General features: G+C 45.0%; 1 protein-coding gene across 1 annotated transcript in view; it reads left to right on the top strand.

Moving 5' to 3' along the window:
* The window catches only part of TMEM132B (transmembrane protein 132B), a 218,896-nt gene that overhangs the window by 94,209 nt on the left and 96,791 nt on the right, over positions 1 to 27,896 (top strand). Inside the window, exon 3 of the mRNA XM_031059490.1 lies at positions 2,075 to 2,215. Within this exon, the coding sequence (XP_030915350.1) occupies positions 2,075 to 2,215 (141 nt within the window). The remainder of the gene's footprint in view (positions 1 to 2,074; positions 2,216 to 27,896) is intronic.

Genomic DNA, 27,896 nt, shown 5'->3' with positions numbered 1-27,896 from the left:
TAAAAACAGGTACTTTGATTTGTTTGGGTTTTTTGGTTTTGGGTTTTTTTTTTGTCAGGCCCTAATGATTTTTTTTTCAAAAGTGGTTGACTAATGAAAGAAAATATTGAATCCATTGCTGAGGGCCTAATTCTCTATCTCATATGAATTACCAGTCAGTCTGAAATGAAGCCATGCAGGTGTCTTGCGGGAATTATTTGGTCCAGTGCAATTACTACAGAATAAGTGAACGTCCCTCTGCAAAAAGAAGAGGAGGTGATAGGAAGGGGCACATCAGCTTTGAGGAATGCTGTTTGGAGATGTGAATGCCTGTGGGAAAGCAGGAAGGACACAATTAGAAAATATCAGGTACAATCCTGCTACAGAGAGTATTTTTCATCAGCTTGGTTATGCCAGGCATGGATTTGACCCATCAAGTCACTAAAGGCTTACAGGCAAAAACAAGGATATCATAAAAGCAGGATGAAATAATTCCTTCTCAGAGGAACAGGCCACCCATGGAGTTGTGAACTCACTTTGATCGCAGCCCATGAACGCAGCCAGAGCTCCAAGGAAGTTTTTAATGGTGTGACACGAGCACCAACTGGCCATGAGGCATGGGGCAAAGCCATCACAATTCACTGTTAAATAACACTCCAGGTCCCAGCAGTGCTGTTCCATTCCACCATATAACTAAAAGGTCCCTCTTGGCTTTGCTTTTAATTAATTAAGTCACAGCAGTGGCGAGCGTGGCGCTGCAGCAGTTTCTCTCTGCCTAATTGTTCTCCAGGCATATTTGCAGCACTCCTGTTGTAATCCCAGGCTTGTTTCAGGAGTCAAGCTGCACAAATGAAGTTCCTGCTAATAAAAGCAGTTTGTTTCCTATTCCTTGGCAATCTGTTCCTAACGCTGAGCCTCGCTGGAGCATGGACTTTTTATTTTTGGCAAATTTTATTTTTTCTGAGCCAAAAACCAGCGACATTTCCCAGCTACCACACTGCTCTCAAACTCTAGCCATTCTCAGGAAATCAAAGTTTTCCATGTCAGCATCATATTATTTTTGGCAGCAGCAGTCTGATGTGCCCAGTTTGATAGATCCTGCTGCAATGACATAATTGTTTTCCTCCCTTGGTCTAGGATAACTTACTCCTTTTCTCTCCTTGCATTATGGTCTTTGAGCAATGAAACTCATTTTTTTTCCATGCAGGCATCCCTAATATCAGAAGATACCTCACTCCCAAAGGTTTGCAGGCAGGAGGATGTATTTTATATCACATTGCTCTTTTTCCCCATCTCAAATTGCAGGACAGACACAGCAAATTAAATCAACTTATGCTTCATCACATCTGTTTCATTTGTATCAGGCTGGTGCCACAGGAGCAGAAACCATTCTTAATCTCTCCACATTGCTCAAGCTAAAGTTGACTGGCTTTGCACATAATGAAACTCATCCCTCACCTCTGTAAATGACTGGACCTGGTTTATGTTTTTAAAGCCGTGACTCGTGGTTGCAGCCTGCTATTGATGGGAGAGGGAGTATTTCCTTCCAGTCTCCTGGTTCACCTCTCTGGGATGATCTGTGGCTAAAGTGTTTTGCGGAGTTAAACAAAACTCCACAACTTTGTGGAAGTTGTAAGGCTGGTATGTTTATTACAGCACGTGGGGATTCCTCTTCCTAAAAGACGTGTGCCTCTGGGAACTCCAGATCCTTCTTTATCCCCCTCTCAAATATATATGCATGCAATTTCACAATAGGTTCATACAGATTCATTTTTACAAATTTCGTGTGACATTTGCCGCTAATTCTTCTTTATCAGAAAGAATTCCTGGGTCAGGTTGACCTGCTCTCACAGCAGTCTCTGTCTCTCTGTCTGTCCCCCCCTTATCTCTGTCCTTCACTGAAGCAGTTTCTCTGAGCCTAGGCTTTTATGAGAGCAGGCAGTCAGACTAAACAGCTGTGTTTTCAAACTACAGACTTAACTCAAAGATGTACATTTCACTTAAATCAAAACGGATTGCTAAAAATTTCAAATTTACTTTTTTCTCTGGGAAATTTCCACTGTGTCTCAAAGGCAACCCTTGGTGTCCCCAACAGGATCAGGACGGCCCCAGGCGTGAGGATCTCGGACATCAGGGTGAGCGACGCGGACCAGTGGGGAGTGCAGGAGGAGACGGACAGCGCCCGGAGCACGGCCACGCTCACCTGCGTGCACAACGACCCCGCCGCCACCGACAGGTGGGTGAGCTGGTGCCTGCACTGGCCTAAATCTGCCACACGCACACACCGACTCCATTAGTGAGCTCCAGCGCTGCTCTTCTGCCTCCCTGCAAAGCTGTGGGTGATCTGGTGGTAGCTTTATTCCCTTTGTTTCACTTCTGAGATTCTGAGAGGTATTGAATTAAACTGGAGGCAGCCCCCCAGTCCCAGCTCACATTTGCTTCTCATGACCCTTCAGGGCAGCGGAATTCCTCTTGCCAAAGAGCCAACAGATAAAATATGAACTAAACCAGAGAACTGGGTTATTTGACAAGAATTCCTCTTGCCAAAGAGCCAACAGAAAAAATATGAACTAAACCAAAGAATTGGGTTCTTTGACAAGAACTCCTCTTGCCAAAGAGGCAACAGGAAAAAAAGGAACTAAACCAGAGAATTCGATTCTTTGACAAGAACTCCTCTTGCCAAAGAGCCAACAGAAAAAATATGAACTAAACCGGAGAACTGGGTTCTTTGACAAGAATTCCTCTTGCCAAAGAGCCAAGAGAAAAAATATGAACTAAACCAGAGAATTCGGTTCTTTGACAAGAACTCTTCTTGCCAAAGAGCCAACAGAAAAAATATGAACTAAACCGGAGAATTGGGTTCTTTGACAAGAACTCCTCTTGCCAAAGAGCCAACAGAAAAAATATGAACTAAACCGGAGAATTGGGTTCTTTGACAAGAACTCCTCTTGCCAAAGAGCCAACAGAAAAAATATGAACTAAACCGGAGAATTGGGTTCTTTGACAAGAACTCCTCTTGTCAAAGAGGCAACATAAAAAAAAAAAAAAATCTAAACCAGAGAAATATGGTCCATTGTGGGTGTAGCCCCTGGGGGGCTTTGTCTGCCCCTTTAATGAAGGGCCTTCAATAAAACTGCTTTTTATTCCCTTTATTTTGTCTGTTTTTAGGTAGTTTTTAGGTGGTCCCAAAAAGCAACCGGTGGCTGGTCAGGGTCTGCTCCCTGTGAACCCCATCAGGTTCTTTCCTCTAACAAGCACGACCTCTGTTCCCTTTGGAGCAAGGTGGAAAACCATCAGTTTAAATGTGAAATACTGAGGTTAAAGGAAGATTGAGGTCATCTGATGTTACTGAAATCAAAATGAAGGGACTATTTTTAAAGTTGGATCAAAAAAAAAAATAGCCTGAACATTGAAACTTATTGCCTTGTATGGGGTTTCACTAATCCATGAAATTATACCTGTCACAGTAACTTAGTTTTTATTAAAACTGAGTTTTGCTTTGTGTTGAACTGTTAAATTGCACAAAAGCAATGCATCTCAAGTTAATTAATACTTTGACCCTTTCCTTTGTGAGATTAGTTTAATATTTTTGGATTAATTAAAGTATGCAAATAGAAACTGCTGAAAGATCACTTGCAGATTTGCAAATATTGTAGTACTTAGAGTAAATATTTAACTTTGGTCTTTCCTTTAATTTGTCTTTTTGGTCATAATGATGGCCCTCCTGTTTCTTCTGAAGAATGTCAAGTGTTTATGTAGAAGTTCTGCTGTTTCATTTAGATGATGGGAGACCTGAACTTGCTTCTGTTAATGTCAGGGTGACGGAATTGTCCCTAGAGCTGGTTCATGTATTCCTCATTTTAGAATCCAAGGAGCTTCATGGAGGGCAGTTTGTGTCTGGGTGAGAGTGCAGGACCAACCTTTTCTGTGGTAGAGCAGAAGCTGTCAGTGAACAGAATGGTTCATCCACCTCAGGGGAGATGCTTTTTTCTCTCTTGGAATTAATTTCCCTTCTGCTGACTGGCCCAGCTGGTAGAGGAGCAATGGGTAAGCCAGGGCTGAGCCTCTGGGCCAAGCTTAGCTGATTCCTGGGTAAGATTTGGCCGAGTTCATGGTGGGTTTGAGCCTCCCTCAGGCTTTGTGTGGGGTGGAAAGCCCCACCAGCCCCTGGCACAGCTCTGGGAGCTCTGGGGACACCGAGGAGCCCCCAGGAGTCACAGCCACCCTGGCTGAGTGAGATCTGTGCCCTCGTGGTGCCCTTCACCCCAGCAGGGCTGCCTTGCACTTGGGCTGTGCTGTGCCAGTGCTCAGCTCTGATAAGAGCCCCCGACAGGCAGAACCTGCAGGGAGAGCAGTGACTCTGGGCTCTGCACATGTTCTAATCCTGTCTGCGTTCCTTTCAGCCCCTGTTATCAGCTGGAGCATTTTCAAATTTGCTTACTTTTCTAATCTTCCTCCCTCTCTGCAGTGTTACTGCCTATCAGGAGGTTTTCATCTCCATTTCTCACATTTCCCTACGCAAATTGAGTGTCCATTAAAATGCTTTAAATTAAGACCTTTCCTCCTTTCATGCAGAGTGCATCGTTGCCTTTTTTGTGCATTACTTAAAAAAAAAATTCCTTATCACAGTGTTTCAGGCAGTTTACATTATATTCTATTAAAAATCCATTTTGTCCAAGGTTGTCACAATTCATAGATTAAAGCCTTCAAGAGTGTGTTTTGTTAGGAATACATTCATAAATTCACCTCTTTAGTAGTCCCATAAGCTCGTATTTAAAACCTCTTTTTTGATAATGCAGTTGAACAAAGAGCATAAAAAGAAGAGATTTATTTTAAGTATACACACACCAGTATATTTGCCCACATCTTTTCTCATCTGTGTGGAGCCTTGCTTTGCCCTTACTTTTGCTATCTCAAAGGAGGCTTTTGTAACTCATTGAGCGAGGAGATTGGTTGTTGCCATCTGCACCTCTTCTCCCTCGAGCTCTCTCCTTGGGGCAGAACTCTGAGAATCTCATTTTGGTGGGCATAGGTGAAGCAGCAGTGTTCTGGTTCCAAAAGACACAGTTTATTCTTCAAGCACAAACAGTCCTGCTCTGTGCCTGCAGCTGGGACCCAGCACTTCCATTCCTTGGGGAAGGATCCGTGTGGATCTCTGCTCTGGGCTTTGCTGAAAATCAGGCGTTTCCAGCCCTCTGTGCAGAAAGCTGAGCTGCTGAAGGGCTGGGATCTTACCCGTTGCTCTCAGTGCTGGATCAGTGCAAGAAATGCTTTTGAAATAGCCAAAATTTGGGAGTTTACCAGACACGAGTCCTTGGTGGTTTCCTGCAAGCAGATCCCACTTTGTACAGACCATGCAGGTTTTTTCTGCTGCATTTGCCAAAAGATGGATGGAGCCTTGCAGTTCTTGTGTCCTTTGCTCCTGAGAGTTCTCTGGAAGCATTTCAGGAACACGCCACAAATTAGCCTGCAGTGGGACCAGGGCAAGAGGGCTTGAAAAAATGCCCTGAGAGGCTGGTCCATCTTGGCAAGCTGTGGTACCCCATAACTCAGGGCTGATATCCCGAGGAACAGGACTGCAGGAGCTTTGCCAGGGTGATTTAGCATTTTATAGGATTAGATTATTTCAAATCAGTGCTGAGCAGGAGCTGAGTTTCCATGGTCTCATTTGAGAGGCTCCAGAACAGAACATATTTCATGATGCTCAGTGTTCTCCTTGCTGGAAAGCTGAAGAACAAACTCCTCATGTGACCCAGCCTGTGTTCAGGCCAGAGGAGGTGGCACCAGCACAAAAACTTGGGCCAGAGAGTTTCAACAGCTCTGAAAGGGAATATTATACTGAGAGATGATTTCCCTTCCTCAGGAGCAGCCATTAAATTGGATTGGATTATTACCAGGTAAGGAGAGTCTGATCCTTGACAAACTAGTATTTTAATCAGGAAGGTTATATTTATGCTAACTAGCAAAGTTAATCAAATTGATTTAACCTGCAGTGCTGAATAGAGTGTTATTGAGACCAAACTGGTGCTTCTCACCTTGGGATTATTTTATCTTCATGTCTTTAATACAGCTCCTGTCTCTCAGCATATCTGTCACTGCATAAATTAAACTTGCATGAGGGGCACTCAGTATGTAGAAGTAGAAAGAGTGAAATCTTCACAAGGCTTTTTTTTCAGGTGTCCTCAGAAGTATTTATTCTGTTACCTGGAAGTTTATGTATTTTTTAAATTGATGCAGTCCAGCTCAGCTCTAACATTTTACATCCTCTGCCTTTAAACTTGAATGAAAAATTAAGACTCTCTTATGATCATTCAGTTTCTTTACTGTTTTAAGAGGTGTTTACAGAATTCAAATTATTAACTTATTTTATAAAACTGTAATTTTAATGTAGCTTTGAAACAGGAAAAGCAGTTATTTTATGTATTTATAGGCATGCAAAAGCATCCTCCTGTTTTAAAATAATTCACTTCCTTTCCTGTGCTTGTGAATACCCTTTGAACCAGGAATATCAGCCAAAAAAAAAAAGATGTAAAATTTGCTGCCAGTTAAGATTTGTGCATATATTTATTTAAATTAAATATGTGTTGCTGGCATGGATGATCAGCTGAGGAAAGATCATTTGGTTTTGTTTTCAAAGCTTTGGGGATGTCTTGAAAACGAGAGCTGGGGTTCTTCCCTGTCTGTGCTCACTTGGGCAGGGTTTGTGGCAGGGTTTGTGGCAGGGTTTGTTCTTCCCTGTCTGTGCTCACTTTGCAGGGTTTGTGGCAGGGTTTGTGGCACAGGTGACAGCTGGGAGCCTGCTGTCCCTGCCCTGTGGGGAGCTCCATCCTCACCTGCACCTTCCAGTCCCCCCTTCTTGGGGCAAGAACCAACCTGGGCCATCCTGGGGTGCTCAGCCCCCCTCTGCCAGGTGGACATTCTCTCTCAGAGCTCTCAGGAGCTGTTTCTGTGTTGAATTCCCCTCCACTCTGCTCCAGAATGACAGACTCGGGTCTGATGTCCCCTCCAAGCCATCAGGAGAGGGGCCGTGGGGCAGAGATTCCCAATCCCCCTCTCCAGGCTGAGCCTGGAGCTGATTTCCTGCAGTGCCTTGGCCTCCTGCAGGCTGAGCTGTGCCTGTAGCCAGTGTCAGCTCAGCACAGGGCAGGCTGAGGAGCTCCTGGAAGATAAATAATCCCAGAAAGATGGGCTGCAGCCAGTGTACACACACAGAGTGCTGTTCCCCACCCTGGGGAGGGCATCAGGCCGTGCACTCAAACACTTCCTGATGTGTTTATTGCCACAGGAACCCGCCTGGCCCCAGGACAGCCAGCGTGTAAAGTGCCACCAGCAGCAGCAGTTGTCTGACAGAAGATCAATTGCATGTGTTGCTGTGCACAAAAGAGCAGTAACTGCTGCAGACAGCCAGCCTTGCTGGGGCTTATTTCAGGCCATGCAAAGGCAGTGGGCTGGGTGCCATGGAGTTCACATAGCACTGGAAAGGGAATGAGTAAGAGGAGCAGAGGGAGAAAGGAAACACAGGGAGGTGTGGAAGACAGGCAGCAAAGAACTGAGAAGAGATGAGGGAAAAAGCCAGGGAGATGGGGAGGGAAAAGCCAGAGAGGTGGGGAGGGAAAAGCCAGAGAGGTGGGGAGGGAAAAGGCAGGGAGATGGGAGGGAAAACCACTGCTGTCACCCCCTGCCAGACTGCTGTAGGTGAGGACACTGGAGTTCCTCAGGAACTCTTGCCAGCATGAAAGCCATATCTCCATGAAGCCAGACTTCATCTGGTTTGGAAAGGACAGCTCTGAATTAAAAATTAGGGGTGCTTATGGTGTGGGAAGGCCACAAATGCTGTGGTGCTGCGTACTTGGGTGTTTCCCTCCTCTTAGGCACTTTGCTTGGGTCAGAGGCGTTATGGGCAAGGAAATGTGCTGTGGCTGTGGGATGCCCATGGCCTTTAGGTCCTGCAGGAGTTAATTTCCTGGCCTTTGGCCACCCCCAAGGCAGCTCTGTCCCCACAGCCATTGATGGAGAGGATTTTATCTTTAATGCAGCAGTTTTCAGGCTGTGACCTCTGTTGTGAGTGATGGAGTCTGTTCTTTGTGTGAGGAGTGTCCAGCGAGGAGCATCTCCACACATTTTCAAATGTAAGCAACTCCGCTGAGTCACAAAGAAAACCTGAGTTAGAAGAATTTTAACCAACCTTTATTCTTTACATCTCAGCCTTTTTGTGCGAAAGAAGCCAGGCCAGCTTGGCAATGTTCCTGTTAGATGAAAGCACTGACTCCTCACAGCAGCTTAGAGAGGGCATAAAAATAATAGACAAATTAACAGCAGTAGGAGGGACAGCTTATTGTAGAAAACTCTGGTGTGAGGATCAAATAGCATTTCTGGAGGGTCTATTTTCCTCTTTTATTTTTTTTCCTTTTTTTTCCATTCAAGGCCAAGAACAATGAAATTGTCTCCATCTCCTGTAGGGAGCCCAATACCCTGGAAGCCACATGGATTCCCTCCTGGCCAGCCAGCTCTTGGGGATGGCTGCTTCTGCCTCTCTCTTGGGCTCAGTGCTGCTGTGGTAGAACCCCCAGCAGAGCTGGGTCACAGGGAGCAGTGACTGCCAGAGCAGGTAATGGCTCCTGGCCCTATTGCACCAGCCCAGGAAGGTGATGGCTGAGCCACTCTTGTTCCATCTTATTCCATCCCGTGTTATGACCCAAAAGAATCTTTTTGAACAAATGCACCTTTGGCAGCTGGAGCAGCCTGGTGCAGTGCAAAGTCAATGTTCTGTTGGCTGGAAATTTTGGAAAATAAGTGGAAGAACTCAATGCAAACAGAAGCATGAAAATGACTTAGAAAATTAATGTTTGATAAAGATCTCTGGACTTGCCAAACCAGTAGAAAGCTTTGAGCAAATCCAGAGAAAAATGCAAAATATTTCTTTTGGCAGCATTTGTTTAATGGGATGACAGTGAATTAGAAAAATACTAGGGAAAAAAAAAGGCAACAAAACCCAAATATTGTAACTCCAGACCCTTTGGTCTCTTCCTTGGTGCAGAGGGGAACATGCAAAGGAGTGGCTTAAATGAACTCTTCATGAGCATAGTCCATAGAACCTGATCCAAACCCTATTCTGAGCAACAGAAAAGCGAACCAAATCATTCTGAAATTAGTCTTGTTTTTTAATTTGACCTAATTACCTCGGTCTTGGGTGTATCATTCCTCAACGTGAAGCTTAATATTGATGTAACAGTTGGGAAAGTTTAATTTCAGGGTAGGGTGGTCTGTATAATTAGGACTGCAGGAATGTGGCAGGGAGGCTGGGAGCCAATTTGCAGTGCATGCAGATGAGTGAGTGGCTGCTGAAATCATTATTCACCCACTGGAGCTGCGTGGTTCCACCCTGGGTGCCACAGGGAGTGATGGCACATTCACGGTGAACAGGGTTCCCCAAGGCTCTGCTGGTGTCCTGCCTGCTCCTCCTGGGCAGGGCGTTTTAATGGCCATGGTGGCACCTGGGCTGCCTCAGGAGGTCCATGAGCAAAATCTGCCCAATTCTGGGGAATTTCTAGAGCTTTGCAGAGGTCTGTGGCACTTTGCAGCTGTGCTAATTGATAGCTGAAGTGTGAGTGATAAAGCCCAGGTAACCGTGGCTGCTGAACTCAGCACTCAGAATGAGTCCTGACTCCAGGAACAAAATGGTTGTAGGTTGGATTTTGGGTTTTTTTCCATAATTTAATCCCTTTTTCCCTTGATGAGTTGAAGTAGCTTTTTCCTTGGTGTTTGCTGGGGTGAATACCCAGGAAACACAATTCTTAGTACAAATCATCTTACAGATGTGGGGCGTGCACAAGTTTAGGTTTCTGTGCAGCATCTTGAGATACTTTCCATCCCCTCACTGATGGGAAATCTTCATGGATCCTTTTGGAAATCCCAGAGGGAGGGAGGAGAGGTGATCCAAGCCCTTACGGCACAGAAGCATGACCTGATTGTTCTGTAAATATTGTATTTTTTAAAGTAGTCCCAGCTTGCAAACCTATTCCAGACTCAGGAGAGCCCCTTGATGTTGGGTGCCACTTAAGTACCCACTTGCTCTGAAGTACCTGTCTCGTTTTTCATGGCAGGTGTGATGATAAAGGAGGTGCTCAGAGCCTGCAATTAGAGACACCAATCTGCAGAAAATATAAGTCTTGATGGTGAGCCACGTTCTGTATAATGACAGGCATTAGTGTGTCACACCTGAAATACTGTGGAAATCAGAAACTGGAATTTTCTGTAGTGCAGGAACATTTCTGGGGATATTTCAAGTGTTGCTAGGGAAATTATTTTTGGCAAGTGTGCACAGGGATTTAAGTACCATAATTGGATTGTTCTTTGATATAATAGACTGGAAAAGATTATTGAATGAATGTGAAATCGGGGAGCTGGTGTTTGAGGTGTGTTTAATTCCCTCTTTTACCAGTTTCTGAGTTTGGCTTGTAGCAAAGCCTAGTGCACACATTTGGATTCCATTTGTGATGTGTTGACTTGCTTACTTAATAGCCAGTGCATTAAAGTACAAAAGCTAACAACAATTTATTAGGCATTTAGCCAAAACTTAAACTCATTTTATTGTTAGGAGGTGCTGTTGCTAGACAGGCAAATATTAAGTTTGTTACATTGATTTATTCGAATCATCTGTGCCAAACACATTATAAAACAGCCCAGCATTAACTTTGCATAAATTATTTTTTGCTTTAGTTAGAATTTTTCACTCATTTTGCCATTAATATGCCTCACCTGTGCTTACAACTTAAAAAGTTACAACCTTTTTATGTTTATGTTTTTTATGGTTAACTTGAAAAGTTATAAACTCTTGTAAAATGAAAACATGAAAATTGGCTGATGCTGTTGTCAGTGTCAGGAAGTGATTTTTGTTTGTTTCTTGTAACACTGGTGTCTATTTGAGAAGAGCATGAAATGGGAGTTGAGCACTTTGCAGCAGGACTGTTCACCAGCTCGTCCCCCTGGGGCTGTAACAGGGGAATCTCCCCTTGGCACTTGCCTGAAAATACCATTTTATTTGGGTATATCATTCCCAAAGTCCTGTCTGTGGGAACCCACACTCAGAAGCTGTGTTTATTCTTTCTCTTGGAGTTGGTCTGGGTGGATTTTCCCAGGACACTTGTTCAGGGGCTTGCTGTGAAATATTGCAGTCATTAAGGCAAATCACTAAAGCTTTAGCAAAAAAGCTTTTCTTAAAACCAACTGCCAATAACTTGATCATGGCAAAATGCCCTTTTTTTAAAATTTTTTTTTTTTGTTGATGTAATTAATGAACTGGTTTAATTTTTCTGGAGTTCTTGGGCTCACTGGGCTCAAAAGCTGGGCAAGTACAAGTCCCAAGAAGAGCTTTGTTGCTGGGGGTTGCTCTGCTGCATGCGTGCTCTGGGTGCTGCATTTTTGGGCTCTTTGGTTGTGTTGGCTGGGGGGCAGCAGCAGGACTGACAGAGCTCAGCCCCTGATCAGTGATTTCCCAGCACTGCTGGATTCTCTGAGCAGTGATTTCCCAGGGAAATACCCCTGCCTGCCCCAAGGCTTCCCCCACCTCAGCTCAGGGAGCCATCAGCCCTGCACAAGCCTAAAGAATTATTTTGGCTTTTCTCTTGGGAGTTTTCAGTGCAGAGATTTAAATCTGGAAGTACTGACCTTGGCAGCGAGGGGATGGTGGAGGTTTTTGGATATGTGGGTTCCTGTTTTCACTCTCCCTCTTGGACAATTTATGTCCATGCTGGTTCTCTAAGTCTGTGACTGGTGTATCTTTTTGTTAGACAAGCACTTCTTAATGGTGTACCAGTTAATTTCTCTAGTAACAAGAGCAAGAAACAAGTTATTCCTCTTTTAAAAAGTGTCATTTAAGTAGGGAATAATGAATGCAAAATGCTGTCATTAAAAATCAGCAGATAAGCTGATGGATCATCTGTCATTCCCAAGCCTTACCATAAAGGAAAAGTAGACTTTTTTTTTTTTAATAAAAATGATAATGATGAGTATGGAACATACTGACTATGAATGCCTTAATAATGAAATTGTTATTTATTCAGTCAACAACACCTTGTGACTGCTGCTTAACAACACCTTGTAGGAGAAAATTACTTCTTTCATACTGAATATTTTCATTTGATTACCAATTGTCATCCTCTTAGTGTTATGAGCTGTTTATTAGTCAATTCCACAGGCTCCAAAAAGCCATCTCTGGTACCTGTGCTGGTGTGGAGTCACCTGCAGGAGGCTGTCCCCAGGTCCCAGTGGACTCGTGCTTGTTTCAGGGGCAGAATTTTGGGGAGCTCAGTGCAGAGCCTCAGCTGGTGCTCAGGAAGCCAGAGAGCAGCTGTTCTCTCTGTTTTGCACACCTTTATTCAGGATTTCCTTTAAATGGGAGGCCCTGCCCCTCCGCAGTGTGGTCAGCAACGTGGACATCAGCCTGAGAGCTCCCTGCGGTTCAGTAATGTTGAAAAGTTGACACTTGCATGAAATAAGAGCTGTCCCAGGCCAGCATCTGATTCAGGCAGGAACCAGAGCTCTGCTCCTCCCTACACAGCCTGGAACATTTATCTTTGCCTCACCTCACTGTTCTCCATCCCAAAGCAGCATTTCCAGTGGCTGTGTCTGCAGATCTGAGCTCCATTTGAGGAGCTGTTTGCTGCTCCACAATTAGCTCAGCTCTTCCAATTACTCATGTTTTACATATATGGCAACCCCAAGCCTGAGGAACTTAGACATGTTCTGAAAAAACTGTGGTGGAGGGGAAAAAAGTGTTAAATGTTTTCTCAGAAGCTGAAAATACCAGCAGATGCCTGTTGATTTGGAGCTATCCAGGCATTTGTACCTTTATTCTTTGCAGGAGCGTTGAAAGCCACTGTAGGGCTCCTTTCTTGGTGTTTTACAGAACAAACTCTCTGATATTTTTACAAAATATATTTTTATATATAGCAATAAATAGTATAAAGAGCTGGAGAACTGGATGGGTGGGAGCAGGAATTGAATGAACCAGCTGAATGGAACAAGAAGTTGATCGCCTGCAGTGGGACAATTTGTGGTTTTGCCTCTTGTGATAGAGTGAATTGGTGAAGCTTTGGGGCTGGCACCAGTTAATCCTGTAGTTTCCCTGTTTTGATGAGGGGATGTGTGCTGGACTCCTTCCCTCCACCTCTCCCTCCACCCCGAAGCTCCAGCAGAGATCAACAGGAGTGCTGGGGTTCTGTGAGCTGTAATTCTGCTGCAGCCATGATTATATGTCAGCCTGCTGCACTCTGTAAGTGCTACTCCTGGCTTCCTGCTGGGAGCAGTTGATTAGATTCTGGTACCTTTTATTCTGTAGATAAGGATTTTTTAACAAAGCATAGTAACACACGAAAGCCCCCATTTATATTTTACTATTTTTCTTCCCCCCCACTTATAACTCATGCTTAAACTCAAAACTAAAATGTTTTTTGGCAAGCCTGACCTTCCTTAACCCAATCTGTCTTCCCACTCCAAATAAAATTCAATTTCAAGGTCTATTGTGGCCTAAATTGTAGGATAAGTCTTTGACCTAGGTAGAAATTTTCTACAAAATGTGAACCTTAAGCTGAATTTTGGACTCTCTCTGCCGAAATGAATGCTAACTGCAAGTTTATTTGTAGTCCCACTTGTTACATTTTTCATTGTCAGCATAAGCTTTATTCCTCCAAATACACTATTGAATGAAAGAAAGCAGCTATTCTTTTATCTGTTACTGCTGATGCCTGTAATTCATCCTGTTCATTTTCTGTGCTGCTATTTTCTTTGTATGGTTCTTCTCCTGCTTATGTAGCACAGAAAAACTTAATTGCTGAAGTCTGATGTACTTTTCTATTCCTGGCAGCAGTGTAGGTTGCTGAACCATTATGTGGGAGCTGCCTTCTGGAATGTGAAGTTTGTGTTGCAGTGGGGCTGTGGCAGGGTTAGGCCCACTCCAGGAGGAGCCTTTAATTGCTTTTTGGATGTTTTCTCTCATGCAGCCAATTCTGCTGCTGTTTCCTCAGCGCTTTTTGCAATGGAAAGTTTTCTTTTTGGAGGTCTCATGCTGCCAGGCTTTTCTAAAGTTTATGGGACCATTTGATTTGGGGAGATCAAGAGAGGAGCTCTGAATTCATACCAGCAGCTGATGTTTGCCAAAAACCAGGAGCAACTCTTTATGTGATGACATGAAAGACATTTCCCTTCATAGCTAATCTAGTCTGGTTTCCTGCTAATCAAAGCTTTATTTGATTGTTATTTCAGCTTTGGTTCCACCTATTTACCATAAAACACCAGGACAGAGCTGGTACTCATGCACAGAGGGGTTTTATTAAGCAGTGATGATGATGCATATTGACAAGTCACTTTTTCTGTCATGTCTTTTCAAATATTTACATTCCAAATCCCAGACTTCTGGAGTCAAGTGATGCTGAAGAAGGATTGCTCTTGCATTTGAATGTAAAAAAGTGAGGTTCTGCTTGTTTTGACTGATGAAAAGTCTTGAAAGTTTCATGAGACTCAAAAATGAGAGCGAAGAAAGAGCAGTTAGAGCTGTAGGAATGCTCAGATGGGCTGCTGAGTGTGCAGGGTGTGATTTTCATGTCTGTGAGCTGCTGATGCTCTCGGGCCCTTGCTGAAGGACCACACCAAGGTAGGGAGGGCTTCAGCTCCAGGCATAAATTATCTGTCCGCTGCAAGTGCTCATTGAATTTCCTGTCTTGGTGATTAATGATGGAGCAGACAGTAATTTTAGTGTGAGCATGGTTAGTGTACCTGTTAATACCCCATGAACACAAATGGGGAGGGTTCTGAGGAGCCTGCCCTGCTAATTAGTATTTCTGTGCTTTCACTAATCACTTGAACTGGGAACTTGGCCAAGACCAACAGAAGAGACTTCCAGTACAATAAATTGTTTTAATTTTGTGATCTGATCTTATGCATGGCTCAGTGTTTCTGAAGGCAAGGGCAGAATAAAATCTCATTTTGCATGATAACGTATGCAAATCAGAACTTTTTGGTCCCAGATGAAGCTTTGCTTCTATTGACATGGTGCTAGGAAAATGCTGCTAAGAATAAAAAGCCACTGAAACTTTATTTTGCTGATAATATTCCATTATTGCTTTGTAAGCTACTTTATCCATAGGGCAAAATCTGCCAGAGAGATAAGATCCCATAATTCCTGTTTGCTTGTATCATTCCCTTTATGATTTATAGACTGCTGTAGATGTTTGTGGCATTTTGCAGACATATAAAAGATTGACATGTTCTTGCCTCAGAAGAACTTAAAAATTCTGCAGTTTAGCAGCACTCAGCAGTTCCTCCTGTTTGAATTTTACTTTTAATGGCTCTGTATGAAATCACTACTGCACAGTCACCAAATGAAGTGGCATTTTATTTTTAGTTACAAATGTGATGTTTTTCACATATTTGCTGTAGGTCCTAGACTGTCTGTGGGATGGCCTGGAAATTTCTGTTCCCAGTCCCCTTCTCAACTCTTGACTTGTATTTAAAACCTTTTCCCACCATTGACTGGAAAGAATTGGAATAAAATGCCATTTTATTTACCAATATTTGAAATGTCACTTTGCTGCTTGACACCTCTTTACTTTCTGCATTATGTCCTTGCAGTAAAATGTGAGCGAAGTCCCACCTCTACACCTGCAATTTTAGGATTTCCAGGCAGTTGTGTAAAGCAAAATCCTTCTATATCCTGCCCAGGTAATTTTACAGAATTACATCTATAAACATGACATTAAAAGCAATTTTCTGAGCCTCATGATTACACTGATTTTGTTTGTCACACACCTGCATGTCCTGACTTGCCACATTCTGTCACTCACAGTAAACTGTGTCTCTGGGTGTAATGTGACAGATGCTAATGAAGATGATACAAGACAAATTTTAAAGGCAGAGATACTTGGAAAGGCCTTGCTTTCACCTTCTTACATGCTTTGAAAAATTAATTTTGTTGAAAATAAAGTAAAATTCTGGGGGGTTCAAGGTGCCACACACTTGACCCTAAGCCTAAATTAAATTCACAGAAATTTTATGGCTTGCTTTGATGAATCCCAGCCAAAAAGATTTTTGAGCAGCAGACTGGTGGGAGGCAGGAATTATTCAGAGAGGTTTTGTTCCTAGGGAGGTGAGTGAAAAAACTCCTGCTAATTTCTCTGGGAACTCGAGTAACCTGCAATGCCCTCATCCAGTTCCATTTTCTCAGTGCAGGCAGCAGCAGGGGTGGCTCTGTCTGCGTTTGTGGCTGCAGGAGAAGGCACTGGAGGATTTTGAGGTCAGGAGTGCTGGAGGCTGGCAGACACCCTGCCTCTGTCTTTGAACTCACTCAGCAGAGAGCGCGGAGGAACAGAATTTACAAAATACACTTTCAAAGGCAGCAAACTTTGTTAAGGACTTTGGGCAAGGAATCCCACTGCTGGTTGTGCTGCCAGCCTTTGAATGCAGTGTTGTAGGGGTGAAAGATTCTGCCGTGGAAGTGTGAGGATAGAAATTGTATAGAAATTGTACAACAGCTGCCCTGTAATTCCTGGTACAGGGGTTTTATCCCAGGCTTGCTGTGGGAGGTGAGTTGATGTGCTGGGTGAGCTCTGGCTCAAATCTCCAGTTTCTTTTGGTGTTTCTTTGCTGTTTGCCGTCCCCAGTTGCCTCCAAGGTGGGATCATGTTCTGGGATGAACTTTTTATGCATTGTTGGGCAGCACCTTCATTGTGGGCTGTTCTCTCCCTCAGCACCGTGGCTGATCTGATTGTTGCAGGTTTTTCACCCCATTGCTGTGCTGATAAAACACCTCTTGACTCCTGGTGGCAAATCAGGACTGCCCAGATGTGTCTTTAGTCGAGGAGGAAACAAAACAATTGAAAGGTATTTTACCAACCCTTGTGTGGCTCCTCACATGGTTTAACCAGCAATGGGGCGAGGTGAGGAGGGCGGGGTGCAGGTGAGGGGAAGGCACAGAAGGCTGGAAGCAGCAGCCCTGCTCACACAGGTGCCCCAAAGCCTGCATGGATGGCAGTCCAGCCTGGGACTGGGGAAGCAGCACCAGGGATCCCAGAGCAGGGCATTGTGAAGTGGTGGGAGCTGGGCACTGCCACACTCCTGTGTCATCCCTGGGCACCCTCACCACGGCATGAACCGTGTGAACATCTCCCTCAATGCACACATGTTTATCAGGCGTGCTGTAAACCGCAGGGATGGTTGGGATTTGTGTCCCACGCCCTGCTGGGGTGAGCTCCTGTCCTCCCTGGCTGAGTGCTCTGCCTGCAGGGAGTTCTGTGTGTAACGCTGTGAGACTGATGTGTGCTGTGCTCAGCGGGGCTCTGCTGGGGCCCCATTCATAAAACACAACAAAGTGGCAACAAGTACAAACCTTGTCAGCTAAAGGATCTGCTGGGAATACCAGAGAGTACTTAGTGAGTAAAACAAATCAAATTTTGAAATCCTTCCTTCCGAAGGAAAGCGCAGAGGGGATTTAACTGCAGTGAGCAAGTGTGTTTGCAGGGAAATGGCAGCAGGGCGGGCAAGGGGAGGCTCAGCTGAGCTGGGACAGAGCTCTCTGAAAAGCAGGGCTGCCTGTGGGACCATCCTGAGCAGCAAACCAGGCCTGGCTGTGGCTGTGCCCTCCCTGCCAGGGCACTGGCAGCAGGGGCTCTCCAAAGCCCTTGTGCATGGTGAGAGCCTCCCTGCTCAGTGCTGGAAGGGGTTAAATACACATTGGGCGCTGCTGCCCTATTTGTGTATGGGAAGATTCCTTTTTAATTGTAATTAGGCTGTCCTTGTGTTGGTGGCATGTTTCCATACGGGAATTGTTCCTGACAGAAGCTGTTCCAGGAGTTTGGCTGCTCGCCTGTGCTGGGGAGCTGGGCTGCAGCTCTCTGCTAAACCAGATGCTCCCTCTGTGACTCTGGCCAAGGCACTCAGACCCTCTGTGCCTCAGTTTCTAGTCATAAAATGGGAATATTAACATCTGCTTCTCTGACAAGGGGCTTAGGAACAGTGATCAGAGGGAGTTGAAGGCTCAGAGAGGGCTGGGAATGGTCCCTGCTCCTCAGGCAGGCAGAGAGCAGCCCCCATGAGTCTGAGTCAGGCCTGGGCCATGTCCTCAGATGAGGGAATCTAAAGCACCAGGTCCAAGTGCTGGCTTCAGCTCCCCAGCAAAGCTCCAGCTGAACCTGAGGTCTTGGATAGCCACAGGAAGAGAAGCAGCCAAGGGAACGCTGTGAAATGGACACTCTCTTCCTCTGCCTACAAATGAGCATGGATTGTTAGAAGTGTTTGTACCTAACTCAGGTTGAAGGTTGCAGCAGTATGACAGAAAGTCCTGCTGGGCCCTCAGCAGTTCTGTCTTCTTGTCACCTGGTCATTCCTTTCATTTTTACTGAAGGGCTGTTTGCTCCCTTGCAGTGTTGCCTCATTTGCACCACCATCAGTCACCCTTGGAGCTTGGCTGGAGAACTTCTCAGCCCAGCACAGCCTGGTCACTGGTGGCCTGGTGCTCTGGAGATGGAGCCTGTGCTGTGCAGGTTGGGTCACTGAAGTCCTGCCAGGAACTTCCTTTCTTTGGATGGGCCACAATGCTTTGTCTTTACTTGTGTATCACTAAGTAGCCCAAAATGCTGGGCTGGAAGTTGATTTGTGTCTTGCTTTGATTTATCTTTTTCTCTTTCATTTTTTTCTCTGAACTATAGCACTGTTTCCCCTGGGGACAGGACAGGGCCTTTGCTCTATTGCATGGAGCATTATTGAAAACATGTAGGAAATTGTTGCCTTTCACCATTCTCTACCATTGTGTGAAGTTGTTGAGAGCTCCAGCAGGTAACTGAGTTTCCTCCAGCAGAGACTCTGCTGCCTCCAGCCCATCCTGTTAATCTCCCCTTAATTAGATCCTTATCCCATTCTCAGGAACAGATGGGAGGCTCAGGGCTGTGAAAGACTTGGGATCTCCTGGGACACCTGGGGAGGACACCAAAAGCAGTGATGCCCATCAGGGCTCCTGTGAGGCTGTGCCAGGGCAGAGTGTGCTCCCTGCTGCCTGGGCAGTGCTGCAGGCTCTCACTGGCCCTGCACCCAGCAGCCCTAGGGAAGTGCTGAGGTGACCCACCCATCTTTCCTGCACGGATTTTTGATTTAAAGTGGATTTTGGCTTAGCAGAAACACATCCCTCTGATGAAAACCTGAATTTCTGGCTGACTCGACTCCAATGCTATCCCAAGGAAGCACATGGAAAATGTTCTTCTCAGGACATCCCATGATAATCAGATTTCCCATCAGCAGTGTGGGCTGTGCAGTGCCATGCAGTGTTTCAGGGAGACACTGCTTGTGGCCTGGCATCACAGGCTTGGGAATGGCCTCTTGTAGCACAAAGCAGAAGAGTACAGGTGTCCCTGTGTCCATACACAGAGCTGCTGGAAATGGGGATGTTGACAAGGAAAGGAAACCAAAACAAGAAATCTGAGCCCTTTTCTCATGCCTGTTGTGTGCTGGTGGTGAGAGTTCTTGACATCACTGTTTGCTTTCTTGGCTTGTGAGCCCCAGGTGTGCTGGTCAGCAGACAGCCCTGCCTCTGCATCAATACCTGCTGGAGCTGTGGTCTCTCTGACACAAAACCTGCTGTACAGTCCTGTTGGGTTATGCCCCTCATTCCTTCCTTCACTGCTCAAAGCCTCTGGGTCAGTTCTGCAGGTGCCCAAGGTTTGCAGTGAAACTCCTGCATGCTTGGGTTTCACTCTGGAACAGAACATTGTGACCAGCCCTTGGAAGCTCTGGGACGTGGTGCAGGCACTGAGCTCAGCCTGGGGAAATTGGGTACATGAGGATGAGGAAGAAGCTGTGAGTGAGAACCTAAATGGAGAGGTTTGATCTGCTTTGTTTGCTGGGGCTTGGAATACAGACAAACCCATTAAAATGAGACCATAAAGCAAGGCACTGGTTTTGGTCTATGGACAAGTTTGGCAAGACTCAAAGCACAGAGCAATGAGATTTAAAGCAAGTATCCTTCTGAAATTATAGTTGGGAGCAGGGAGCTCCACGCCAATCGATGGGAATCTGCTTTTGTTATGGTCACAAAAAGTGCCAGGCTGACTCATGCTATTACAGTGATGCACTGGGTTGTCAAGGTAATGGATTTGGGCACTTGGCAAAGACAGGGAGGGTGTAAAAGGCAGGGAGCTATTCTGCCAGGCTCCAGGAGGAAGCTTCATATTAAGGATTTTTTTTTTTCAAATGGCTGAGATGGAGAACATTCCATTTTTGTTGTAGAAGTGAGAATTTTATGCCCTGGCCTATGGCTGTTGTGGTGCACATCAGCCATGGGAATGCTGTTGTTTCCCAAATGCAGCAGGGTGTGTGAACTTCTGTTGCTTGCCTCCTGCTGCTGGTGCCTGAGGAGCTTCTGTCCACAGGGCTGAAGTGGAAAATAGAAATGGGAACAAAGGGGGAGAAAGGAAGGATGTGTGCATATGGCAGCTCCTTGGGGAAGGAGCTTGGCTGTAAAGGAAGTGTTGGGCTGAGTTCTGAAGAGATTGAGGTAAGGAATAAGCCTCCAAGGACCATGTCTGCAACCTATCAAGGCCTTTTTTCCTTTCTCTTTTTTATTTTTTTCCTATAATAGCAGCAACATTTAAAAGCACTGTTTAAGGACAAGCTTGAAAAGATCAACCAAAAAGGCAAGAGAAGTGGAGTTTCTCTTATAAAACTTTGCAAGCCAGTCAGGCTGCTTAACTGCGCTTTGATAAAAAGAGAAACTGATAGGAGGAGGGGGGGAAGAAGAAGAAGAAAGCAACTACCTGTTAAAAATTATCAAGATGAGGGATTGCTGTCTGCAAAGCTTCTGAAGACAAGTCCTTCCTTATGCAGCTCCTTGGCTTTCTTTCACTTGCTGGAACAAATCAGAAGCTGACAGGAGAAGTGAAATGTCTGCACTAATGAGATAATCTGACTTACCAGGACCTGTAAGGCAAAGGATGCCTTAAGTGTTTGAATAATGGAGCTGGGGACTTGTGTGGAGCAGGGGGTGCTGTGTGGGAATGTGAGAGCTGGCAGGGCTCAGGGAACAGCAGGGCTGTGTGTTCATGTGTGTGCCAAGGTCACTGCGGCCCGGGCTGGAGGGACAGCTGTCTAAGTGACCAGCTTTGTCTCCCCTGTGGCCTTTTTTCTCCCAAAAGAGACAATGGCGAGGGATAGGAAACCCAGAGAAAGAGCAGAGAGTCCATCCCGTGGTTTGGAAAAGGAATGTTGTGGGTTTTGGAGACTGGACACAAATTGCCAAGAGCAAGTGGCTCATTTATCCTCACTCGATGTGTTTGGATGTTCTTTCAAAGGTCCCAATCCAACCTCCAGCCAAGCTGGTGAGAAAGCTTCCCTGAATTCTTGGTTTTTTGGATCAGGTGGTGCAAATCTGGAGTCACACTTTGGTACAGGACAGGAGCAGGAGGAAAGGAATTGTGAGGAAAACACCCCCCATGTGTAACTGCAGGCTTGCAGCTATCCTGAGCATCAGGGCCCAGTGTTTATGGAGCTCCCTGAACAAAATCCAAGGCAGTGTTTGTTTTTATGTGGTACCAACAGCATGCAGACAGCTTCTCTAATAGCCTCTGGTTTTGCCTGAGGTGAGAGAGAGCTGGGGCTGGCATTTGTTGGAGATTTATCTTGTGAGAGGTGCACTTTCTGCAGCTCAAAGTGAACGAATTCACTTGCAGTTTGAAATGTCAACCTTTTTCTTGAGCGTTTAGGATTCACAAGCAGTTTTATACTGGAAAGCCATTTTGGGGGGAGTTTTGTTGTATTTGTTATATTGGAACAGAGCTGAAGCCACTTTGGTCCAAGAGCCTTGTGCCTGTTGGCAGTGAGGCTCTGGAACATTCCCTGCCCCTGAAGAACAGGCACAGCTCCACTGCTGAAACACAGCTCACAAATGCAGCATGGCAGCTCTGATGATCCACTGGGTGACCTCCAGTCCTGCTTTGTCCTTGCCTGTGCACGAGGAAATCTCTGAGTCAATTTAGAGTGTCCTAAACTATGCTGGAAGTGACAATATTTTACTTCTCCAATGACAACACACAATGAAGTTGGATTGTACATGTGACAATTCACTGAGGCTAAATGAGCTGCTGCTTAAAAATAGTATGGTGGTAGGCATTTAATCATCCCAATCTAACTGTAAGATATGGTGATAATCCTTTCGTTTCAGTAAATTAAATGCCAACAGGGCATTTAAGCAAAAGAGAGTGAGGCTCTATGAGAAACATGGCACAGTACATTAAAAATAACTGTGGAGAAAGGTGATTCATTAAAGAAAATGCCAACCTTGAAAGAAGGACTCTAACAACCTATTACTATAAAACAAATAATGGCTTATACGTGGCCTTTGCCATCCCATGTTCTGTTATTTTTGTTTTCTTGGGGAATGCAGAGGTCTGAGACTGAGGGAAAAGCTCATGAGTGACAAACTTTGGACTGATTGGACGTGACAGCATTTTTCAGCCTAAGTAAAGATATTAAAAGTCAGCACCCGACCTGTAGAGGTAAAATTTTGGTGTATAGAAATCATGGAACTCAAAATGTAGCCAGACACGCCAAGTCTGGGATATGTTGCTAATTAACTCTGCAGAGCTGCAGGGATCCACCAGGATTAATAGCAGTTGTGGAAAGGCAGAGATTTTATGTGATGTCTTTCTCTTGTCAGTGTTCTGTTGTGCAGGAATTCTATTTTTGTGTACTTTAGGTTTGAATTTTTGGGTGGAAGCTCAGAACAGCTTCCCCGATGAACCCCTCTTTGTGAAATGGAATCTCTTGTCCTGCTCAAGCAGATACAAATCGCTGATTTAGATGCTAGCACCTACGAGGAGTCTCTCAGACAAAACTAATATCCTGTGGAAAGATTTTTTTTTCTTTCTTTTTGAATCTGTTTTCCCTATCTTTGATGCCTTTATTTCATCAGCTCTACTATTACTATATTTGACATGTAGCCACAGGCTTTTCAAGGCAATGGAATATTAATTCTTGGTCGTGTAAGAGCTTTTTCCTGATTCATCCTGGGCATGTGGAGCACCACGATGAGCCCTTCCTGGCTTTTGGCTGAAGGGGGCTGTGGGAATGGCCAGTGAGAAGGGAAGAAAAGGCTTTGCTGTGCTGCCAGCAGGCAGACCTTCCCTTTCTGCCACTGGGAGGAGCAGGAAAACAAGGGAAAGCACATCTTCCTCCTCACAGCAAGCGCTGCAGCTCCCAGGCTGGAAGGACTGGAGTTGACACCTGGATTCTTTCCTGCTGATAGGTGGGAATTACTGGTCTCATTGTTGGGATGTTGGTGAATACAATTATTTTGTGTTGAATACTCTGGTTATCAGGGCATTGTGCTTTTAATTCCCCTTTTCAACCTCACAAAGTGCATAAGGGTGTTGGGTGTTTATCTAAGTGCCATTAAAAATGGACTGATTGTCACCTTGTGCAGTGGCAGCCCTTTCACAGCTGCTGGGCTGGGATGAAGCTGCAGTCCTGCCAGCCCTGCTCTAGTTCTGAGGCTTCCAGATGTGTGCCCTCAGCATGACCTAAAATCTTCAGGGATAGATGGAGAGTTGAAAGAGAATTTATTTTTTTAAACAATTATCATTACTTGTCTCTCTTCTCTCCATCTTTGGTTAAATTAGGTACGAGCAGGTTGTAGAAAACTGGGTGTTCTGCAGTGGGCTGGTGAGTCCTGCTGAGATAAAAAGGTTGCAGGAAGAGCCACACTTATCAAAGGAGGAGCGATGCTGGAAGTGACTCTAGTCCTGCTATGGTGACATTTATGTGTCTGGACAAAAAAATTTCAATTTCAGTAAGTGAGGGAAGCCAGAGCCTTTCTGGTGCTCAGGGGTAACAGAGCCTTTGCCACCCTGTGCAATAAACCCAGCAGAGCATCTCAGAGCTGCCTGAAGGGCTGAGGAGGCTGCCCTGGGCACGAGGGCCCTCGTGTGTGAGGCTGGAGCCAGCAGGGAATGCCAGAGATGCCCAGAAATGCAGAAATGTCCAGCAGGGACACGGCCCCGTGCAGTGGAGGTTCAGGAACCACTGCAAGGGCTTCTGCTAATGCTACCAATTACCAATAAAGCTCAGGGGCACGGTGTAATTATTTACTTTGCTAAATAACACAGAGGAGCTGTGGTTTAATTACCCCAGCTCAGCTGTGCCATGGGATGGCAGAGACTGAGGCCTCAGTGCACTGCATCAATGAGCCCTGCTATCTGTTACTTCTAATATTGGATAATGTCCCTTTTGTTTTAAATCATCCTTTTTAAACGAGTCCCATGCAGATGAGAAGGAACCTTTCCAAAGTACCACAATGGATTGTTTTTGTTTCTAAAAGACACAACCCAACAAGGCACTTGATGCTACAATTATCCTCAGTAAAGCCAGATGCATTTGGCTCTGCTCTTGTGTCATTGACATCCCTTTTGTGCTAGCTTTTGATGAAATTTAAGCAAAAAGGATGTAACAGAGCATCTTCAGATGGCAAGAGTCTGTATTTCTCAATCCTATCATCATTTCAATCAACTTTCATTTAAAGAAGATTGGAGAGGGGAATAATGCACTTTAAATAATAGCCTTTTCTGAACATTTAGGGCATACTAATTAATAAGCAGTTCATTGCAACTTTAAGGCCAAATTTTATTTTTATTGAAGTCAATGCCCCAGCTCCCTCACGTGAACAAAAATAATGTTGGCCATAGCTGTGTAGTGCCCTAGAAAATCTACTCCTTCTCCATTGTTACTGACCCCTCCTCTTTTCCAGCCTCTCCAGCTTGTCCTGCCTGCTTTAGGTTGATCTTTCTCTCCACAATTCCAAGCCTGAAGGCCCTTCCTGAGGTGCTGGCATCCCCCTGGCAGCCCAAGAGTCCCTTTCCAGATAATGACATTTTGTGCTCTGTGCTGGAAGATGCCACACAGCCCTTTGTCCTGCTGTCACCATGTCACTGTTCAAGGCATTTTCCTATTCTGCAATAATTTGCAGCTCTGTGGTTGTACTTTAAAGCCTCTCTGACTTTTTACACTGAAAGCTCTGCTTGTCTCTTGTTCTCTGCTCTTAAGTCTCTTGCAGATTGCTGTACATCAGTTCACCATCCTGTAACAGATTTCTGAAAAAGATGGTTGGTTTGGTCTTCTTTGCCCTCTTCACTTAAGTTTTTATTTTCATTATTATCAAATACTTCTCATGATCTCAGAGCCTCTGTCACCCTGGTTTTCTAAGATTTTCTAAGCCTTCTGATGTTGACATTCTTGTAGTGAACTTTCTCACACACTTTCTGTAAATAACTTATTGTTTTGCATTCCTTTATGGAAGAAGAGAAATTTGATGGACTGTTGGTTTGACCAGTGTCATTGGAGAGGTGGCACTGTCACCCTCCAATCCGCTGTCACTCTTAGAAAACTATAAATGTTGGAGTCAGAAAGTAAACTGCCCTTTTCCTTCACCTTGAAAGCAGCGGTGTGTGCTCGTGTTTTTTGTGTCCTGCAGGGACAAGCCTCCCTGCCCTGCTGCAGCCTGGAGCAATTGTTGAACATAATCCTTGCTGGGAAGCTGCATTTTTGGTGGTGTGTGTGGTAGGGTTGAGCTGGGAGCTGATTCCTGAGCTTGGTGCTGTATCTCAGTTTCTGTGTCCCATTCCCTGTTTTTCCCACCCTCCCAGAACTTCGAGGCAGTGCCAGTTTGGGGTGGGATTGGTGTGTGCAGCTCTCCCTGGGCAGTGCTGGATGTCTGCATTGCCCAGATGTGGGGCCTGGGGCGGTGACAGGTGAAGCTGTTCTTGTTCTCAGGTTTGCAGGTTTTTACCTTTATTGTTGCAGCCTTTCCAGTGGCTCTCAGAGGAACATTCTGTATTTCCCCCAGGCGTTGTAGTGAGTGGACTGGACTCTGATTTGGAGGGAGAAGGGAGTGTGGTCAGTGCCTGCAATCCACACCTGATTTTCATTTTTCATTTCATTTTAGTTGTGGGTGCTGTGCATCTCAGCCACGCATGGGAAATTCACAGGGAGGCAAAATGGGCTTTCCTTCTCCTCTTTATAGCTCTGAAAAGATTGAATGCTTCTCACAGACAAACTGATAAAACACCTCAAGTGCTTTGTGTCGAGCAGGGTGGTATTAACATGGAAATCTGGGCTGTTCACTGATTCAGCTGTCCAGGCTTAGTTAAGTTTCATGTATCAGAAGCTGATATTTTTCAAACTGTCAATTTTGAGGGTGGATGAGTGACTAAAACAGATGTATTAATGTCTGGCAGTTGAAGTACTGTAGCCTGTGGTTATACAGACTAGGTTAGTGTCTTGCCAAGATTCAGAAAATCAATGGAATAAGTGCTAAAAAGGGAAATGCTGTGTACACCAGGAAAACTCTGGCATTTCCTCCTGGGAAGAAAAGGAAATAAAACTCTGGTTTAGTGCTAATTCTTGCTGTCAGAGGTAAAAGACTGTAATACTTAAAAGTACAAGAGAGGTTGTTGTCATTTTCTTCTCAGAAATGTGGCTGGAAGTCCCCAGCTCCTGGCCCAGCTGTGGTTTGGGGAATCACATTTTGTAGATCAACATTCCCATTGTTGTTTCAATTATCTGAAGCTGTTAATGAAAGCTATGAAGTTAATTTTCATTTCAAAATGCAAGTGAATGACACTAAATATCTTTATGTTCTTGCTATTGTGGTTGCAAAGTTTGGCATGGAGAGAGGGTGGCAGGAGCTGGAACTGCTGTGCTGGAGAGAAGACAGAAGTTCAGTCTCATTGCCTTGCTTTTTTTGGTTTGCTTGCTTTGTTTTGAAACAGTCTCATCAGTTCTCAGTTGTCTGGAGTTATTTGTGGAACTGCAGAAAAATTTATTTATTCACTGAAAAAAGTGAATTATTGTGTCAACCAAAAGTCATTATATATTTAGACCATGTAGGCTATAAATAAGGAAAAACTTTTGACCCTTGTTTTCTCTAGACCTTGGAAAAATAGATGAGCTGTTTTTTGTTTTGTTCATTTATTTTCTTTTTAATATCCTCGTTTGAAGCTGTTATTTTCTTTTAAAATATTTTTACTGTGACTTTTTAAAATGTAGGGGTTCTGACCTTGAAAGAAGGATACAAAATTTTTAATTTTAGCTGTTCTGATCTGAGGAAATATTGCAACTTTTCTCTTTTCAGATTCAATCACATTAAAAAAAAATCTTTGCACATCTCGCTGTAGTTGGGACATTTATGGATCTGTCTTCAGAGAAGTGAGCTTAGGAGGCATCTAGGGAGGAAAACAAGGGCACGAGAGGAAATTGAGCCCTGGTGTTTCTGTCAGGTTTGCCCAAGGAAATGCCAAGAGCTGTGTGCAAGGAAACCTTGCACAGGCAGGCAGGAAGGGCACCTGAATTCACTCTGGCTCAGGAGCAAATACAGGCACCAGCTGGACTGAAAATGCAAATAACTTTCAGACAAGAAAAGTGCAGCGGCAGCAGAGGAGCCAGCCTGTGTCCCCAGGCCCCCTGGACACCCCCAGAGCTCCAGCTCCTGTGGCCAGCACGTCGGGGCTGCAGAGCTGCAGGAGTGATGGTGCCGCAAATGGATAAATATAACAACCTCAGACAGCAGCAGCAGGGCCAGGGAAGGCTCGTGCCACAATCTGCTGCTCCCCACTGCTCAGGACGTGTCACGGAGCTGCTGCTGATGTGCCTGGGACAGGCAGAGATGTGTGCATGCTGCCCTGAACATATGCTCCACTTCTCTGCACGGGGGCTGGCACATTGCTGCCTCTGTGCCATCCTTGCTGCTGCTGCTGTCTCCTGCCCCAGAGCAGGCTCAAACCAGCCCAGAGCATTCAGCCCTGCTTTAAAGTGATGCTGGGTCTCTCAGAGCACTGCACGTTAAACTGGGGTAATTTTGGGGACTTTTGGTAAATAATTGTATTCACCAC

Source organism: Geospiza fortis, unplaced genomic scaffold (genome assembly GCF_000277835.1).
Source record: "Geospiza fortis unplaced genomic scaffold, GeoFor_1.0 scaffold145, whole genome shotgun sequence".
Lineage (NCBI taxonomy): Eukaryota > Metazoa > Chordata > Aves > Passeriformes > Thraupidae > Geospiza > Geospiza fortis.
Note: the sequence above shows the minus strand (reverse complement) of the source record. Positions and strands in the feature narration are given on the sequence as shown.